Source organism: Chiloscyllium plagiosum, unplaced genomic scaffold, assembly GCF_037043375.1.
Source record: "Chiloscyllium plagiosum isolate Xiang-an unplaced genomic scaffold, Cpla_swu_hap1 HiC_scaffold_29, whole genome shotgun sequence".
NCBI lineage: Eukaryota > Metazoa > Chordata > Chondrichthyes > Orectolobiformes > Hemiscylliidae > Chiloscyllium > Chiloscyllium plagiosum.
In genome coordinates, this window is record NW_028270167.1 from 42128554 (window position 1) to 42147070 (window position 18517).

An 18517-nucleotide genomic window follows, 5' to 3' on the forward strand; every position below is an offset into this window, starting at 1 on the left:
TTCAGATGAAAGGTTGTAAATTGCAGTTATTTTTGGGAAGAATGGCTGAAACCAAGTTTGTGTAGGATTAGATTAGATTAGATTACATTACAGTGTGGAAATAGGCCCTTCGGCCCAACAAGTCCACACCGACCCTCTGAAGAGCAACCCACCCAGACCCATTCCCCTACATTCACCCCTTCACCTAACACTACGGGCAATTTAGCATGGCCAATTCACCTGACCTGCACATCTTTGGACTGTGGGAGGAAACCGGAGCACCCGGAGGAAACCCACGCAGACACGGGGAGAATGTGCAATCTCCACACAGACAATTGCCTGAAGCGGGAATTGAACCCAGGTCTCTGGCGCTGAGAGGCAGCAGTGCTAACCACAGTGCTACCGTGCCACCCACGAAGATATAATCCCTTCTGTGAAGTTCCGTGAAGCTGAACCTTATGATCAATGGAAAAATTGGCAAGATATGAGCATGCTGACCGAAGAAGAAAACAAGGTGCAGTTTGGCATTGTTGCTCCCATTTAGAAGCAAAAACAAGTGTAAAGTACTCTCAGAGCTGGACACTCAAGATGGTTCAGATAATCTATTAATATTTTTGGACAAAATTTATAAAAGTGATTATCTATTAAATGAGTTATAGACATACTCAGAATTTGGTAATTTTAGGAAACTGCAAAGTTCTTCCACACAAGAATATTTTTCAATTAACTTATGAAAGTGGATATTGTTGGCTTGGCCAACATTTACTGTCCATCCATGATTGAACTGGGGAAGTTTGTAGAGAGCTGCCTTCTTGAAACACTGCTGTCCTTGGGGTGTAAATACCCCACAGTGTTGTTAGGGAGAGAGTTCCAGGATTTTGACCTACCAGCTGTGAAGGAACAACAAAATAGTTCCAAGTCAGGCTTGAAGGAGAACTTGCAGATGATAGCTTTCCAATATTTCTGCTGCCCTGATCCTCTGAATTACCAGAGGTTCATCCAGGATTTGGATTGATTGGAGAGGTTGAGATAGATCCAATCTGAGACTTGGACAGATTTGAACTGATGTGGGGTACGAAAGATCCTAGCAGATTTAAACACTTGGTGATTTGTGTACTAGATCTTGTTTAATTTCGATTACTTGCGGGTGGTTAAATTCAAAGTGAGGGAAATGATTCTTCAGATTGCTAAAGAGGTTCTGGAGTTTGAACATGCTTCCCAAATTTTCCAAGTAAGTTTAGAAAGACAGAGAAAAGGCATACTTTTAGAATTAGCAAATAGGTTAGAATTGGGTTTAACCAGGGACAAAAGGAAAGCTGAAATTGTAATGGAGTTGGTCAAGCACCTAGATTTATTAGAGAAACAGACAAGTGCAGTAGAGTTAGAAAAAAACTTAAATTGCAATTAAGGCAAATGGAGTTATAAGAGAAAGAAGAGCCATTTTCGAAAAAAAAAGAAGGGACTGAGGGTTCTTCGCTGAGAAAAAAGAGAAAGAGAGCAAACTGCCATGGAGAGAGGAACTACTGGAGAGCTAATTGTCTATCTGACATCTTGCTCTCAAAGAAATGAGAAAACACTCTCTATCAAAGGTATAAAGAAAGAAGACGACTTAGAGATCAGCAACAGGAAAACTGAAGATAGTGGAGAAGACAAAGACTATGAGATTTCGAGATTAAGTTAATGTAATTTTAATAAGTGTCTTATTGGAACAACATATTGTTACAGAGTTGGGAATCAGAGAGTAAGCAGATAAGAGAAAGCTTAGATTTTGTGAATAGTTTGTTTTGTTTAATGTTCACTTTTGGAGTAGGAAAATAAGTTGGTACTATTTTCTTGAAATAGTGGAATTTAGTTCTCTCATATTCCAGCAGATTACAAAGCGAGGCGAGCTTTTCTGGGTGTTTGGTTTAATTAACAGAAAAGGTTAATCTGTCGTAACAGATTTGGAAAGTGCTGTTAAAGGAGCATTGGTGAGTCACAACAATGTATCTTGCAGATGGTACACACTGCTGCTACTGAGCATTAGTGGTGAAAGAACTGAATATTAAAGATAGTGGATGTAGTGTCAATCAAGAAGGCCACTTCATCCTAGATAGAATTCAACAGATCATATGCAAGATTGAAAAAAATCTACCTGAAGAATCCTAATTCAGTGTTTGCTTTTAAACTCTTGGACTGTGCTAAAGTGTCAAATATGGATAGTTTCAAGGTGGTCACTACAGTTAGACATTTAGAAAGAAGCATGCCTTTGGTCCAAAGTCTGAAAAGATATTTCTGGAATAATGTTCCTTCTCAGCTACATTCAGCTACACCCTTGTGGTACATTCAGCATCAGCAGTTACACAAAGAGCGCTCAACAGTTGCAACAGTGAGTTCAAAGTCACAAGTGTCAACATGAAAGAAAAGCCATTACTAAAACAAGTGAGGAAAGATACATCAGGCAACATATCTCTATAATAGTGGCAGAAACTGGGGAACAATAACAGAAGAATAACCTCAAACACCTTGAGAATGGTTAACAGGTATTTTAGATGTGACTAAAGACAGCAGTATGCACTGATTGTCTGAAATAATGCATGGCAGAGAGGTTTGGCAGGTGAGAATGGGCAGAGAAAACTGTATGAATAAAAAGGAACTTCAACCTAGGAATGAATGTTCTACTTGTAGACTAATCCCATCACATGGTTCTGGACAGTGGATGCACGTTCGCAGTATTATGATCCCAGTTGATAATATCGCTGGACAAATCAGATCCCAAAATGAAACCTGAATTGATAGAATTTTTTTATATTTTTGTTAAAGTTGTGGTAATTCATGAAACAGAGGACAGAATCTTCCTACACACTGAATAAATGGGAATTTTGAAGAAAGTTGGGAAAACTGCATGGGATGTGCAGTGTTGAGTGTCTTGACATCAATGAAAGTTTTATTGTTATCTTATGTTGCCCCATTAATATACAATCTCCCATTCTTCCACCCTCCAGATAGAAATATACAGTGACAATTCATGACAGGAAAGTCAGAACAGCACCTATGAATCACCACCTACCCCTTGGGCTCCAGTCACCAATATCTATTATATCAATATCGGCATGGTAGCACAGTGGTTAGCACTGCTGCTTCACAGCGCCAGAGATCCGGGTTCAATTCCCGCCTCAGGCGACTCTCTGTGTGGAGTTTGCACATTCTCCCCGTGTCTGCGTGGGTTTCCTCCGGGTGCTCCGGTTTCCTCCCACAATCCAAAAATGTGCAGGGGTTAGGTGAATTGGCCATGCTAAATTGCCCGTAGTGTTAGGTGAAGGGGTAAATGTAGGAGAATGGGTCTGGGTGGGTTATGCTTCGGCGGGTCGGTGTGGACTTGTTGGGCCGAAGGGCCTGTTTCCACACTGTAAGTAATCTAATCTAATCTTAGAGCACACTCCAACGGTTTGCACTCTCCCCTTTCCCAATCCACAGAATTTAGCACCAGGTGTATACCAGCCTCACTGAACCTTCGCGCCACAGCGCCAACCCACTGCTCACAGTAACAGCAGCCATCTCATACATTTATGTACAGACCTCCTAACAGTGGTCAGGACCAGGGGCGCAACATGTACCAGGAAATAGAGAAGGCATGTCAGAAAGGCAAGGTCACAGTGATCATGGGAGACTTCAATATGCAGGTGGACTGGATAAATAATGTTGCCAGTGGATCCAAAGAAAGGGAATTCATGGAATGCTTACAGGATGGCTTTTTGGAACAGCTTGTCATGGAGCCCACAAGGGAGCAGGCTATTCTGGACCAAGTGCTATGTAATGAACCAGACTTTATAAAAAAATCTTAAACTAAGTGAACACTTTGGAAGCAGCGACCATAATATGGTAGAGTTCAGTCTGCAGTTTGAAAGAGAGAAGGCAAAATCGGATGTAATGGTGTTACAGTTAAATAAAGGTAATTATGAGGGCATGAGAGAGGAACTGACGAAAATAGACTGGAAGCAGAGCCTTGCAGGGAAGACAGTAGAGCAAAAATGGCGGGAGTTTGTGGGTAAAATTGAGGACACTGTACAGAGGTTCATCCCCAAGAAGAGAAAGATTATCCGGGGAGGGATTAGACAGTCATGGCTGACAAAGGAAGTCAGGAAATCTATCAAAGAAAAAGAGAGAGCCTATAAAGTGGCCAAGAGCACTGGGAAATCAGAAGATTGGGAAGGCTACAAAAACAAACAGAGGATAACAAAAAGAGAAATAAGGAAGGAGAGGATCAAATATGAAGGTAGGCTAGCCAGTAATATTAGAAATGATAGTAAAAATTTCTTTCAATACATAAGAAACAAATGACAGGCAAGAGTAGACATTGGGCCACTTCAAACTGATGCTGGAAGCCTAGTGATGGGAGATAAGGAAATAGCAGGAGAACTTAATAAGTACTTTGCGTCAGTCTTCACAGTGGAAGACATGAGTAATATCCCAACAATTAAAGGGAGTCAGGGGGCTGAGTTGAGTATGGTTGCCATTACAAAAGAGAAAGTGCTAGAAAAGCTAAAAGGTCTTAAAATTGATAAATCTCCTGGCCCTGATGGGTTACATCCTAGAGTTCTGAGGGAGGTGGCTGAGGAAATAGCGGAGGCGTTGGTTGAGATCTTTCAAAAGTCACTGGAGTCAGGGAAAGTCCCGGATGATTGGAAGATCGCTGTTGTAACTCTCTTGTTCAAGAAAGGATCAAGGCAAAAGATGGAAAATTAAAGGCCAATTAGCCTAACCTCGGTTGTAGGTAAAATTCTAGAATCCATCATTAAGGATGACGTTTCTAAATTCTTGGAAGAGCAGGGTCGGATTAGAACAAGTCAGCATGGAAGGGGAGGTCATGCCTGACAACCTGTTGGAGTTCTTTGAAGAAGTGACAAGGAGGTTAGACCGGGGAAACCCAGTGGATGTGGTCTACCTAGACTTTGAAAAGGCCTTGGTAAGGTGCCACACGGGAGGCTGCTGAGCAAGGTGAGGGCCCATGGTGTTCGAGGTGAGCTACTAGTAAGGAGTGAGGATTGGCTGTCTGACAGAAGGCAGAGAGTTGGGGATAAAAGGTTCTTTTTCGGAATGGCAGTCGGTGACAAGCGATGTCCCGCAGGGTTCAGTGTTGGGACCACAGCTGTTCACATTATATATTAATGATCTGGATGACGGAATTGGGGGCATTCTAGCGAAGTTTGCTGATAATACAAAGTTAGGTGGACAGACAGGTAGTACTGAGGAAGTGGGGAGGCTGCAGAAGGAACTAGACAGTTTGGAGGAGTGGTCCAGGAAATGGCTGATGGAATTCAATGTGAGCAAATGCGAGGTCTTGCACTTTGGAAAAAATAATACAAGCATGGACTACTTTCTAAACGGTGAGAAAATTCGTAAAGCCAAAGTACAGAGAGATCTGGAAGTGCGAGTTGAGGATTCTCTAAAGGTAAACATGCAGGTTGAGTCCGTGATTAAGAAAGCGAATGCAATGTTTAGATTAGATTAGATTAGAGTAGATTAGACTTACAGTGTGGAAACAGGCCCTTCGGCCCAACAAGTCCACATCGACCCACCGACGCGCAACCCACCCATACCCCTATACCTAACACTAAGGGCAATTTAGCATGGCCAATTCACCTGACCTGCACATCTTTGGACTGTGGGAGGAAACCGGAGCACCCGGAGGAAACCCACGCAGACACGGGGAGAACGTGCAAACTCCACACAGTCAGTCGCCTGAGTCGGGAATTGAACCCGGGTCTCTGGTGCTCAATGTTGTCAATTATCTCAAGAGGGTTGGAATATAAAAGCACTGTTGTGCTACTGAGACTTTATAAAGCTCTGGTTAGGCCCCATTTGGAGTAGTGTATCCAGTTTTGGTCCCCACACCTCAGGAAGGATATTCTGGCACTGGAGCGTGTCTAGCGGAGATTCACATGGATGATCCCTGGAATGGTAGGTCTAACATATGAGGAATGGCTGAGGATCCTGGGATTGTATTCATTGGAGTTTAGAAGATTAAGGGGAGATCTAATAGAAACTTACAGGATAATACATGGCTTGGAGAGGGTGGACGCTAGGAAATTGTTTCCATTAGGTGAGGAAACTAGGACCCGTGGACACAGCCTTAGAATTAGAGGGGATAAATTCAGAACAGAAATGCGGAGACATTTCTTCAGCCAGAGAGTGGTGGGCCTGTGGAATTCATTGCCACAGAGTGCAGTGGAGGCTGGGACGCTAAATGTCTTTAAGGCAGAAATTGATAAATTCTTGATGTCACAAGGAATTAAGGGCTATGGGGAGAATGCGGGTAAGTGCAGTTGAAATGCTCATCAGCCATGATTGAATGGCGGAGTGGACTCGATGGGCCGAATGGCCTTACTTCCGCTCCTATGTCTTATGGTCTTATTTGACCAATGTACATTTCAAAAGCTTCTCATTTTATCTCTTAGTGCTCACTTGCTGAGAATCAGAGAATCAACAGCGCAGATATCTCTTAGTGCTCACTTGCTTAGAATCAGAGAATCAACAGCGCAGAAAGATGCTATTTGACCCATCATATCTGTACCATCTCCTGAAAGTGCTACCCAGCTCGTCCCAGTCTCCAGCCCTCAGTCACTGTTCAAATATGACAAGATCTGGACAATATCCAGGCATGGGCTGAGAATGTCAAAGCAACATTCACGCAACACAAACACCAGGCGATGAGCATCTCCAATAACAGACAATCTAACCACTTTTCCTTGACATTCAATGGTGTTACCATCACTGAAAACCCATATCAACATCCTTAGGGTTACCAATGACCAGAAATCAAGCTGGACTTGCCATATAAACAGAGTGATGACAAGTACAGCTCAAAGGCTAGGAATACTGCAGACCTACTGACCTCCCACAGCCTGTCTACCACCTACAAGGCACAAGTCAGGAATGTGATGGAATACTCCTCACTAGCCTGGATGGGTGCAGCTCCAACAACACTCAAGAAGATTGATACCATCCAGGACAAAACAGCCCACTTGATTGGCACCACATCCACAAACATCTATCTTACAACACTGCTACTTTATCATCACTGTGTCAAAATCCAGAAACTCCCTCCTTAATGGCATCTGCAGCAGTTCAGGGCAGCTCACTCACAACTTTTCAAGAGCAATTAGGGACAGGCAATAAAATGCTGGCCAGCCAGTAACACCCATGTCTCATGAGTGACTAAAATAAAATCTCCGTAGCCCTTTAAATTCACTATCAAATATATATCCAGCTCTCTGCTGAAACCTCTACTGGAAGCCACTTCTACCTCTCTCCCAGGGAGCACATTCCAAATTCCAACAACTCTGAGTAAAGAGGTTTCGCCTCATCCCACTCCTAGCACTCTTGCTGATAAATTATGACTTCGATTTACTGACATTATTGAGTAGAATATCCTTTGTTATCCTTATTGAACACCTCAATAAGGTCACCCCTTAATCTTCTCTGATGCAAGAAAAATAAGCCCAATTTCTCTGATCTTTCCTTCTATCTAAAATCTCTCATTCCTGGTATTATTCTAGTAAATCTCCTTTGCATTCTCTCAGGGCTTTAACATCCTTCCTAAAATAAGGTGCCCAGAACTGGAAATAATACTCCAAATATTGACTGACCAATGATGTGTAGAGATGTTGTATCTCTTCCATGCTTTTATGCTCTATGCCTCTATTTATAAACCCAAGGATTCTATTAGCCTTCTCAACAACTTGCCTGGCGACCTTCAGAGAATTATGCACATTAACCCTGAGGTTCCTCTGCTCTTGTATTCCCCTCAAAGTTGTATAGAACCTTTAAATCTCTACAGTGTGGAAACAGGTCCAACAAGTCCACACCAACCCTCCAAAGAGTATTCCACCCAGATCCATTCCCCCTACCCTGTTACTCTATATTTTCTCTAATGCATCTAACTTACACATCCTTGGACGCTATGGGCAATTTCAGCATGGCCAATTCACCTAACCTGTACATCTTTGGACTGTGGGAGGAAACCAGAGCACCTGGAGGAAACCCACGAAAACACGGAGAGAATGTGCAAAGTCCACACAGACAGTCGCCTAAGGCTAGAATCGAACCAGAGTCCCTGGCGTTGTGAGGCAGAGTGCTAACCATTGAGCCACTGTGCCACTATTGAACCATTGAGCCTCTATTGTCTCTCTGCACTCCTTCTATGAAAATGCATTCCTCACATTTCTCCGCATGAAACTCATCTGTCACGCATCTGTCCATTTGACCAACTTGTGCCTATTTCTGCCTTGCCATCCCGTTTTGCAGCATAGCCCTCTCAGCCAGACTTAAAGATCTATGGTGTTTCTGTCTTGCCTTGTCTTTTAATGCAGACACAAACCAGGCAGCTTATCATTGTTGATGGCTGTGATCAGTCAAGAAGGTGGCCATATTGTTGGACATCTCTGTGCTATGTCAATTTGACAACATTATCATATGCAAGTAGTGTACATGGCAAACACTATATGCACATCAACTAAGTGGCCATGTCTCAAAGTCTACGGGGAATAGTCTTCATCAAGTCAAGGGATTTTTGGACAGTAAGTCAAGGGCAGTCTCTAATATTAGTCAAGAGTCTTGGGCACAGTCAACCAGCCACTTGGGGCAGTCACTATCAGGATCATCTCTCATAAGGGGTGAGGAGCCGACAGTTAGGCACCTCATCATCCTTATTGGCTCTTTCAGCTCCAACACTGTCAGAATCATACAGCAGAGAAACAAACCCTTGGACTCACCATGTTTATGTTAACCAACAAACACCAAACACACAAGCACCAATCGCATTTAACTGCACCTGGTCCACAGCCTACATTTTAAGTACTCATCCAGATGCTTCCTATATGTTGCGAGAGTACCCTCCACCACCTTCTCAGGCCACGTGTTCCATATTTTGACCAGCCTCTGGCTGAAAAGGTTTTCTTCAATACCCTCAAAACCACTTACTTCTCACCTTAAATGGATGCCCTCTGGTCTTAGGCATGTTTGCCATGGGGAAAAGATTCTCACAATCTACCCTGTCTGTGCTTGTCATCATTTTGTATACCTTAAATCAGATCCCCCTTCAACCTCCTCTGCTGCAGGGAAAACAAACTCAGCCTATGCACTCTCTCCTTATAACTGAGATTTTCCATTCCAGGCAACATCTTGGCAAATCTCTTCTGCAGCTTCCCCGGTGTAATCACGTTCTTCCATTAGTGTTCTGACACTGCAACCAATATTCCATCTGCAGCCTAACCAATGCTTTGCAAAGTTGAAACAAGATTTTCTTACTCCTATATTCTATGACCTGGGTAATGAATATCATTTACTAGGATGTTGCCTTATATGGAAGGATGGTCTTACGAGGAAAGACTGAGGGAACTGAGGGAACGGAGAAAAGAAGGTTGAGAGGTGACTTAATCGAGATGTATAAGATAATCAAAGGGTCAGATAGGGTGGACAGTGAGAGCTTTTTTTCCTCAGATGGGGAAGGCAACCACGAGGGGACATAGCTTAAAATTGAGGGGTAACAGATTTAGGACAGTTATCAGGGGTAGTTTCTTTACTCAGAGAGTAATAGGGTTGCGGGACGACCTGCCTGCAAAAGGAGTAGACCTGCCGACGTTAGGGGCATTGAAATGGGCATTGGACAAACATATGGATAATAATGGAACGGTGTAGGTTAGATGAGGATTAGATGAATTTCACAGGTGGGCACAACATTGAGGGCTGAAGGGCCTGTACTGTGTTGTAATGTTCTATGCATGCCTTCATTACTGCCCTGTCCACCTATGCTAACCCCGTCAGGGATCTGTGAACTTGTATGCTAAGGTTCCTTTGTTCCTCAGTAACCCCGGAGGACCAATCATTCGTTTGTTAATCCTTCCTTTACTAGACCTCCCAAAATGCACCAGGATTAAATTATATTTGTCATTTTCTGCGCAATTTAGCAGCTGATCAATATTACACTGTAGTCTGAGACCATCCTCCTCACTGTTAACAACAACGCCAATTTTTGTGTCATCTGCAAACTTACTAACTATATCTTCTCCGTTCACATCAAGCCATTAATTTACACAACAAACAGCAAGGGTCCCAGAAGCGATTCCTGTGGTACATCAATGCTCACAAGCTTCCATTCATTAAAAACAATCTTCCACTATCACCCCTTGCCTCCTACTTGCAAGCTAATTTTGATCTCGTTTTCCAACTTGCCTTGGATCACATGGGCTCTTAACGTTTGGACCAGCATGTGGACTTTGCTGTCAAAGGCCTTACTGATGTCCATGTCAACCACACCAACTGCATTACCCACATGAATATATATCTAGTCACCTTTTCAAAACATTTGATTAAATTAGTCAGACAGGATCTCTCCAACAAAACAATGCTGACTCATCCTGTCCCTCAGAATTTTTTCCACTAATTCCTTTCCCACTGAAGCCAGACTAATTGGTCTGTAATTACCTGGCCTCCCCCTGCTGCTGTTCTGATTTGATTTGAACAAAGGAACCACATTTGCCATCCTCCAGTTATCAAGACCTCATCTATGGCCAGCAAAATTTTAAATATCTCTGATAGGGCCCCAGTAATCTTGCCCCTTGTCTCCCATAGCAGCCTGGGACACAACTCATCAGGCCTTGGGGATTTATGCACCTTTATGCCTGTGAAAACATCGAACACCTCCACCTCATTAATCTTAACATGTTCTGGAGCCTCACCATCCCAGTCAAAATCTCCACCTACCATGTCTTTGTCCTCTGTGAGTATAGTTGAGAAATATTCATTTAAGATCTCTACCACGGCCTCTGGCTCTATGCACAGAATGCCCTTTTGGTTTCTCATAGGCCCAATTCTTTTCCTGGTAATCCACTTGGTCTTAATATAAAATGCCTTGAAGTCTTCCTTAATCCTATGTGCCAAAGGTATTTTGTGACCCCACTTTGCCCTCCAAATTTATTTTTTAAGCACCTCTGGGAACTCTAAATTTCTGAAGACTTTTGCTCCTGGAATGGGACAAAATGAAGAGAATGTTGGTGGGTCAGCTGTTAGTGCTGATGTAGGTGAGCGTAATATGGTGTGGTCTCCCAGGTGATCATTAACAAAGGAAAATGTGTGTGCAGTGAATGATTATGAGGAAGCAGAGCAAAGATGCTGGCACGTACCCTCAGAGAATGCAGAAGGTAACTGGCTTTCTCTATGCATTGCTAGTCTTTCCTCCAGACTGCTGAAATAACAGTCACCCAAGATAGCAACCTCATTCTTGGCTGGCAGCACCTGGGGTCAAGTGGTCTTCTCTGCCAGACTCGAAAAAGAAAATCAACCCTCCCATGCACCACCCCTGCGTGCAAGATTTCTAAATCCCTGTCGGCAAAGCAGGTTGCCAATTTCCCTCTGTCCAACATGTCAAAGGAAAGTCACACAAACCATGCAGGGAAGTTCCAGTCTGATAGCACTTAACGGCTGAGTTCTAAAGATAGCTCTGGCACCAGGGATCCTGGGAAAGTTAGTACTTTTACCTACAATGACTGGGAGAATACACAATGTGCAGGAGATTGGACTGGGGTGGGCAAAGTTAAAAATCACAAAACACCAGTTAATAGTCCAACAGATTTAGGTAGCTACCTGATGAAGGGGCAGCGCTCCGAAAGCTAGTGCTTCCAAATAAACTTGTTTGACTGTAACCTGGTATTGTGTGATTTTTAACTGGGAGAATAGAGTGAGCAAAGTGATCTCAAGCCATGGTATATTAAGTCATGAAATGTGTTTGGGAAGATAGTGAGAGAAATTTTGCTCAGATTCAGAGAGTCCTAACCCTCTAAAAAACTCACCAAATTGCCACTTAGCTGAATTATGGTGAAATATAGCCCGTAGTTACATGAGGCCACACAGTTATTTTCAAAACTGAAACAAATTAAATCAAGATATTAGAACATAGTTGGAAAAATCTTAAAACTCGCAGCAAAATAAAGTCGTATCCTATTTCTTGACATGAACAATAATGGAGAGAATCAAATTTGGAGAAATAACTCCTCTATATCATATCTTTAAGTTTAATTTCACTGATATTTCACAGTTCTTTCCTGTGAAGTCTTCTTACATGAATGCTCTCACAACTGACAGCTTAGACTTTTTCATAGAGTCAGAGATGTTCAGCATGGAAAAGACCCTTCGGTCCAACCTGTCCATGCTGACCAGATATCCCAACCCAATCTAGTCCCACCTGCCAGCACCCGGCCCATATCCCTCCAAACCCTTCCTATTCAAATGCCTCTTAAATGTTGCCATTGTACCAGCCTCCACCACATCCTCTGGCAGCTCATTCCATACATGTACCACCCCCTGCATGAAAACGTTGCCCCTTAGATCTCTTTTATATCTTTCCCCTCTCACCCTAAACCTATGCCTTCTGGTTCTGGACTCCCTATCCCTGGGAAAAGACGTTGTCTATATATCCTATCCATGCCCCTCATAATTTTGTAAACCTCGATAAGGTCAATAACCTGCACATTTTAACCAAACATTCCTGGTCTGGAATTTGCAAGAACAAACTTTTCGAAGAAGGTAATTGTTTTCCTCCAACTATCTTATATTCCTTGCTAAAGGAGAAACTATACTTGCTTCTGACCCCAGAAGGATTTTCTCTAAAACTGCCGAAAAGCTTTTGATCTCTGAGCTTTTCTAAGCTAAGGTCAATCCTCAACTATTACATTACATTACATTACATTACAATGTGGAAACAGGCCCTTCGGCCCAACAAGTCTACACCGACCCGCCGAAGCGCAACCCACCCATACCCCTACATTTACCCCTTACCTAACACTACGGGCAATTTAGCATGGCCAATTCACCTGACCCTGCACATCTTTGGACTGTGGGAGGAAACCGGAGCACCCGGAGGAAACCCACGCAGACACGGGGAGAACGTGCAAACTCCACACAGTCAGTCGCCTGAGTCGGGAATCGAACCCGGGTCTCTGGCGCTGTGAGGCAACAGTGCTAACCACTGTGCCACCGTGCCGCCCACCAGGAACTATCTTTCCTGAAGAAGGGCTTATGCCCGAAACGTCGATTCTCCTGTTCCCTGGATGCTGCCTGACCTGCTGCGCTGTTCCAGCAACACATTTTCAGCTCTGATCTCCAGCATCTGCAGACCTCACTTTCTCCTCAACTATCCTGAGCCAATATCTGCTCATGGCCTTCAATGTTGATCCTACCAATTGTAAACCACCAGTAAAACCAATCTTCTATTATCACTCCAGGAGATCATTGCTCTTTGACAAGTACTGGATCAGATTATTCTTTCCGAACTTTGGAAACATTTCATCTATAAGCAGCATGGCGGCTCAGTGGTTAGCACTGCTGTCTCACAGCACCACAGACCTGGGTTCGATTCCAATCGAGGTGTGTGGAGTTTGCACCTTCTCCCAATGTTTACTAGGTGGTTTAGCCATGGGAAATACGGGGCTTCAGGGATAGGTTGGGGCTTGGGTCTATGTTGGATATCCTTCTGAGGATCGGTGTGAACTCAATGGACCGAATGACTTCCTTAAACATTGCAGGAATTCTACTATTCTAAGCCATTATTTTTAAACTCACATTCTAAAAGTGGCAACATGTACACACACCTCCCAAAATTGTTGAGAGGTTAACAGAAGCAATGTTGAGAGTTCTATCTGCTTCAAGTTTACAAATGACACCGTGTTGATGTCACTCAAGGGACACCCGGACCAACCAACCCAACCACCCTGTGGCTCAACACTTCAACTCCCCCTCCCACTCCACCAAGGATATGCAGGTCTTTGGACTCCTCCATCGCCAGACCACAACAACACGACGGTTGGAGGAAGAGCGCCTCATCTTCCGCCTAGGAACCCTCCAACCACAAGGGATGAACTCGGATTTCACCAGTTTCCTCATTTCCCCACCCCCCACCTTGTCTCAGTCAAATCCATCGAACTCAGCACCGCCTTCCTAACCTGCAATCTTCTTCCTGACCTCTCCGCCCCCACCCCAGTCTGACCTATCACCCTCACCTTGACCTCTTTCCACCTATCGCATTTCCAACGCCTCTCCCCCAAGTCTCTCCTCCCTACCTTTTATCTTAGCCTGCTGGACACACTTTCCTCATTCCTGAAGAAGGGCTTATGCCCGAAACGTCGATTCTCCTGTTCCCTGGATGCTGCCTGACCTGCTGCGCTGTTCCAGCAACACATTTTCAGCCAAGTACTTATTCAGGTCATTTTCTGATTAAATGTGTTAGAATAAATAAGGTGTGGATTGTGAAAATAACTTTTTTTCATCAGTTTCTGTTCAAGGATTATTTGTCTTTAATTATTTTTATTTAAAGAGACAAATACGTCAGTATTGCAAGAGTTAAGCTGCTGATCTGGATTAATTGATTAAGGGACTGAAGAAATATAGAAAGGGGAACAAGTGATATGGAGAGTGGAATGAGCTGTGCGACTGAGCAGTCAATAAACTCTATTCACAAATATTATGTTTGTGATTCACTAAAACCATAAACAAAACACAGGTAGACGGAGGCTAACTAGAATAGGCAATACTTTAATGTGCACCCTCTCAGCCAGTCTTAGGCCACCCTTGAGTCACCTGACCTGCTCTCTTAAAGTGGCAGCACACAACCAACTGCATACAGAACACTCCTTCCCCTTTATTGTCTTACTTCTGTTATCAAGATACATACATTCAACTAATTCAACTATTATACAAGCATTGTAGCAAACATATAGACATCATCAGGAATATTTACAAACAAAAACCTGGAAAAAGAATATGATCCTTCCACAGTTTACAGTGACATGATCAGTCTCTCAGGGGAATGGTGATTCTGAGAAGATCATCTTATCGTCTCAGGAACTTTTTCTCGTATGGTCTCCTGGGGCCCAGAAGCTTCTGTTGTTCCACAGATATGTCTTTTCCTCTCAATGGAGCAAGAATAACAACTCGCATTCCCCACATTAAACACCTATCTGATACCGACGACGTCTACCTCCTGTACAGACTGGGGCATAATTCTGGGCTTCCAAGACAAATCCTTTCTCTTAGGACTAAGTCCACCACTAGGCTCAAAACCAGGTCATTCCAGGTAGCGTTCCGCTCCTGACTCATTGTCTTCCTGGGAAAAGTACATAGTTTTCAGGTTCCAGTAGAGAGCATCCTTATTTCTCAGTAGTGGTAATCTTGACAAAGCATCTGTATTACTGTGCTTTTCCAATTGTCGGTATCTGATTTATATGAGTAGGCTGACAGAGTCAGTACCCATCTCTGCAGGCACAGTATCCTCGTACAGGGGTCAAAAATGGAGATTCTGTGGTCTGTCAGCAGCACAATGTGCCTTCCATAAAAGGAAATTGATGGACTTCTTAACACCGAACATGATACCCAAGCCTTCCTTTTCCGCTTGGGCATATTTCGCCTCCATCTTAGTGACCTCGATGTGAACGCAATGGGCCTTTCCTCCCCATTCGTTAAGATGTGTGACACTACAACGCAAACCTCAAAGTGAGGCATCGCACACCAACTGAGTGGCAACTTGGGTTGGAATGAGTCAACACTTCCAACCTTTTCACATTAGGCTGGATGGCATACGGTACAGGGGTCTTTGAACGAGCCTCCTGCTCAAACCAAAATTTTATTTTTTCTCCTATCATTTACCTCAGGGTTTCCTACCTGTCCAAACTCTCTTGCCAACTCATTTTTCAGCTCGCCAGCCTATTAACCACACCCAAATTTAACTTTATGTTCTGTAACTAGGAGTGTGTGAATAATAGTTGCTTTTAACTTCGGCACACTGGTCCCTTGGTTGTACTTTTACCAGTAGATAGCCCTTCAGTGGCATCACTTGTTGTGTTATGGCTGTAATGTAATCTTGGCAAGTTTTAGTGGCAGTGCCTTTAACTTTTCCTGATATGCGGATTCAGGAATCAGAGACACTGCTACACCGGTATCCATTTCCATCTTTACTGTCTTACCCTCTAAATGTGGGAAGAAGTCAGAAAAAATCAGACTCACCCCATAACAACAGAACTTTTAACCAAAACTCTGCTCACTCTGGGCTTTCTGCTTCTCCCACAGACTTGGCTGACTCCCAATCTACTCCTTGGCTGGTAGCATGTTTCTTATGCCTTGTCCTCTGAACTGTCTCCTTGAGACATTCCTTCTCTTGCTTGAGTTGTACCCACCAATTTTGGGTACTATAGACCACTCACTTACACCTGCAGCATGAGACTTCTCAAGTCCAACACATTGACTCCTTGTGGCCACTCTTGCTACATCAGCGGCATTCTATAGTTAGTACTGCACTCTGTCAAGTATCCGCTACTCTGGGTGTCTTCACTCAACTGTATTGCTTCACTGGCACCAACTCGATCTGGTAAGAATTTTGAAAGTAATCTTGAAATCCAGGTTTCTCTTTGTTAGTAGCTCCCATTGTACGGCTTTGTGTGAGGCCACAAATCAAATGGTTCCACAAGGTAGCTTGGAGGAATCCTCCTAATTTACAATGCTACATTTACCTCTTTAAGGCAGTCACAAATTAGCCAATGGGCTGTCTGTCATGTTGTAATTGCTTGTAAAAAGGGAAATGTTCCACAATCATCAGGGACTTTGGTGCAAAATAACTTTGCACAGTTCTTGGAATACCTTCTCCACAGGTTTCTCCGGTTGCACCAGATTCCTTAGAACCGTGAAGGTTTTGCAGCCAACAGAATCCAAGAAAACCGGTAACATTATGTCTTCAGTCACTTTATTCATCTTTAAATACACATCAAAATGTTCAGTGTGCAACTTTCAGACTCTTCATCAAACGGTCCTATCACTCCAAATTGGCCCACCGTTTTGTTTTCCCGCTGGCGGGAATTTTTCCTGTCACTCGAGTCTAGTAGGTGTTTACAGCCCGAGTCCCCTCAGTGAACAATCTCTGCACCGGCCACTCCATCATCAACTGTGTCATCTTCCCTGATGCTGACTGCAGCCTGAGTCCCCTCATGACCATTCTCCGTGACGGTTCCAGTAGATTTCAGGAAATTATTCCCTTCTTCAGCCGTCAGCTACAGCCAGAGACCCCTGACGACCACCATTCTTGGACTGTTCCCAGGTGTGTACCATTCTTCCCAGGCATTGACCACAGTCTGAGGCCCCTCGTTACTACTTCCCTTGAAATTACCTCCACAATTCTGCACCATTTTGGAACTCTGGATGACGTCCTTCCTCCCAACAAAAGAAAAGATGTTTGCACACAATTTGTGGACCAGATCCCAGTCTTGTCATCAGTTACCGTGTTTGTGGTTCCATAGAACTAGAAATAGAGCATGAGGTAGACAGAGAGTAAACTCGAACAGGAAATAATTTATTGCACATCCTCTTAGTTCCAAAGTCGGTTTTAGTCTGCCCCTCTAACCCCTACCTCCAGGTCATATGACCCACTCTCTTAAAGGGGAAATACACATCCAACTAACTACACAAGAAGGAAAAGGTGTCTCAAGTTCTATTCCACCGACAAGCTGAGATCCTACTTGACATCTGCTTACTTCGTTCCACCTGCAGAATATTCTTCAGCCTCTCCATGATGTCTTTTACATTTAAACTGATTCAAAACCTTCAGAACCAGTCATTCAAGGTATCATATGGGAAAAACAAATGGGAGACACGGATTTATGAAGGCAGGCTATAAGTATAGGAGCTGCGCTATCAGCAAGGTAGAGCCAGCATGGGATGAAATAGAGATAATGTCTATAAAGACTGTGGGAAAACAGCAGATAATGTAAGACACATGGATTATGTAATTTATATACTGTAATGTGTTGTATAAAATTTGGAAGGACTGGAAGCAGACATTGATCCACGCTTAGATGTTGTGCAAGTGCAAAGCTGCACAATAGGACACTGACAACTGCAGTTTACCAAGGGTGAAGGAAGGAAGACTGGTCAGAAAACATTGGAGTAAGTAAGTCTAGAAAGAACAGGAATGATTTGGTTAAAAATTAGCTGTAGTAAGCAAAATAATGAAAGCGAAAATTGGGCAGCCTTTTGTCACAGAGCAGGCTTTGGATTGGAATTTCAGCTCAGTGTTAGTCAGGGTAATTGGATCACAAATTGGGAAATTTGAACAACCATTTACAACACTATAGGCAATCACTATATATCACATGCTCATTTTACCTTAAGCTCCTGTTTTGGCTCAATATGCTTGATGGTGGTGAAGTAGAGATTCTTGCCGTACTGGTACACTATCAGGTTCTGTTCCAAATGGTTCTGTGCTTGACGCACAAACATCATCCAGTTGCACAAGTTCTCGTCAGACAAATCAAACCATAGGTCAGCAGGTTTCTCCTCATCTTTACAATCCTCCCTTCCTACTCCCATAGCAATCTGTAAAAAGAAAACAAATTTGCACTAGTGTATTGATCACCATCACTGATGCCGTGGAACGCTTCAAATAATTAATTTTTTGAAGGGCTGTCACTATTATGTTGGTAATGCAACAACCATTTTACCCAGCAAAACTCTCCAATGATCA

At 43.3% G+C, this 18517-nt stretch overlaps 1 protein-coding gene across 12 annotated transcripts in view; it reads right to left on the reverse strand.

Annotated features, from left to right (window-relative positions):
• prdm10 (PR domain containing 10) overlaps nt 1-18517 on the reverse strand; it is a 241471-nt gene that overhangs the window by 141800 nt on the left and 81154 nt on the right. For all 12 annotated transcript variants that reach the window (XM_087976537.1, XM_087976536.1, XM_087976538.1 and 9 more), the window contains one exon: nt 18160-18369. In XM_087976537.1, the coding sequence (XP_087832663.1) occupies nt 18160-18369 (210 nt within the window). The remainder of the gene's footprint in view (nt 1-18159; nt 18370-18517) is intronic.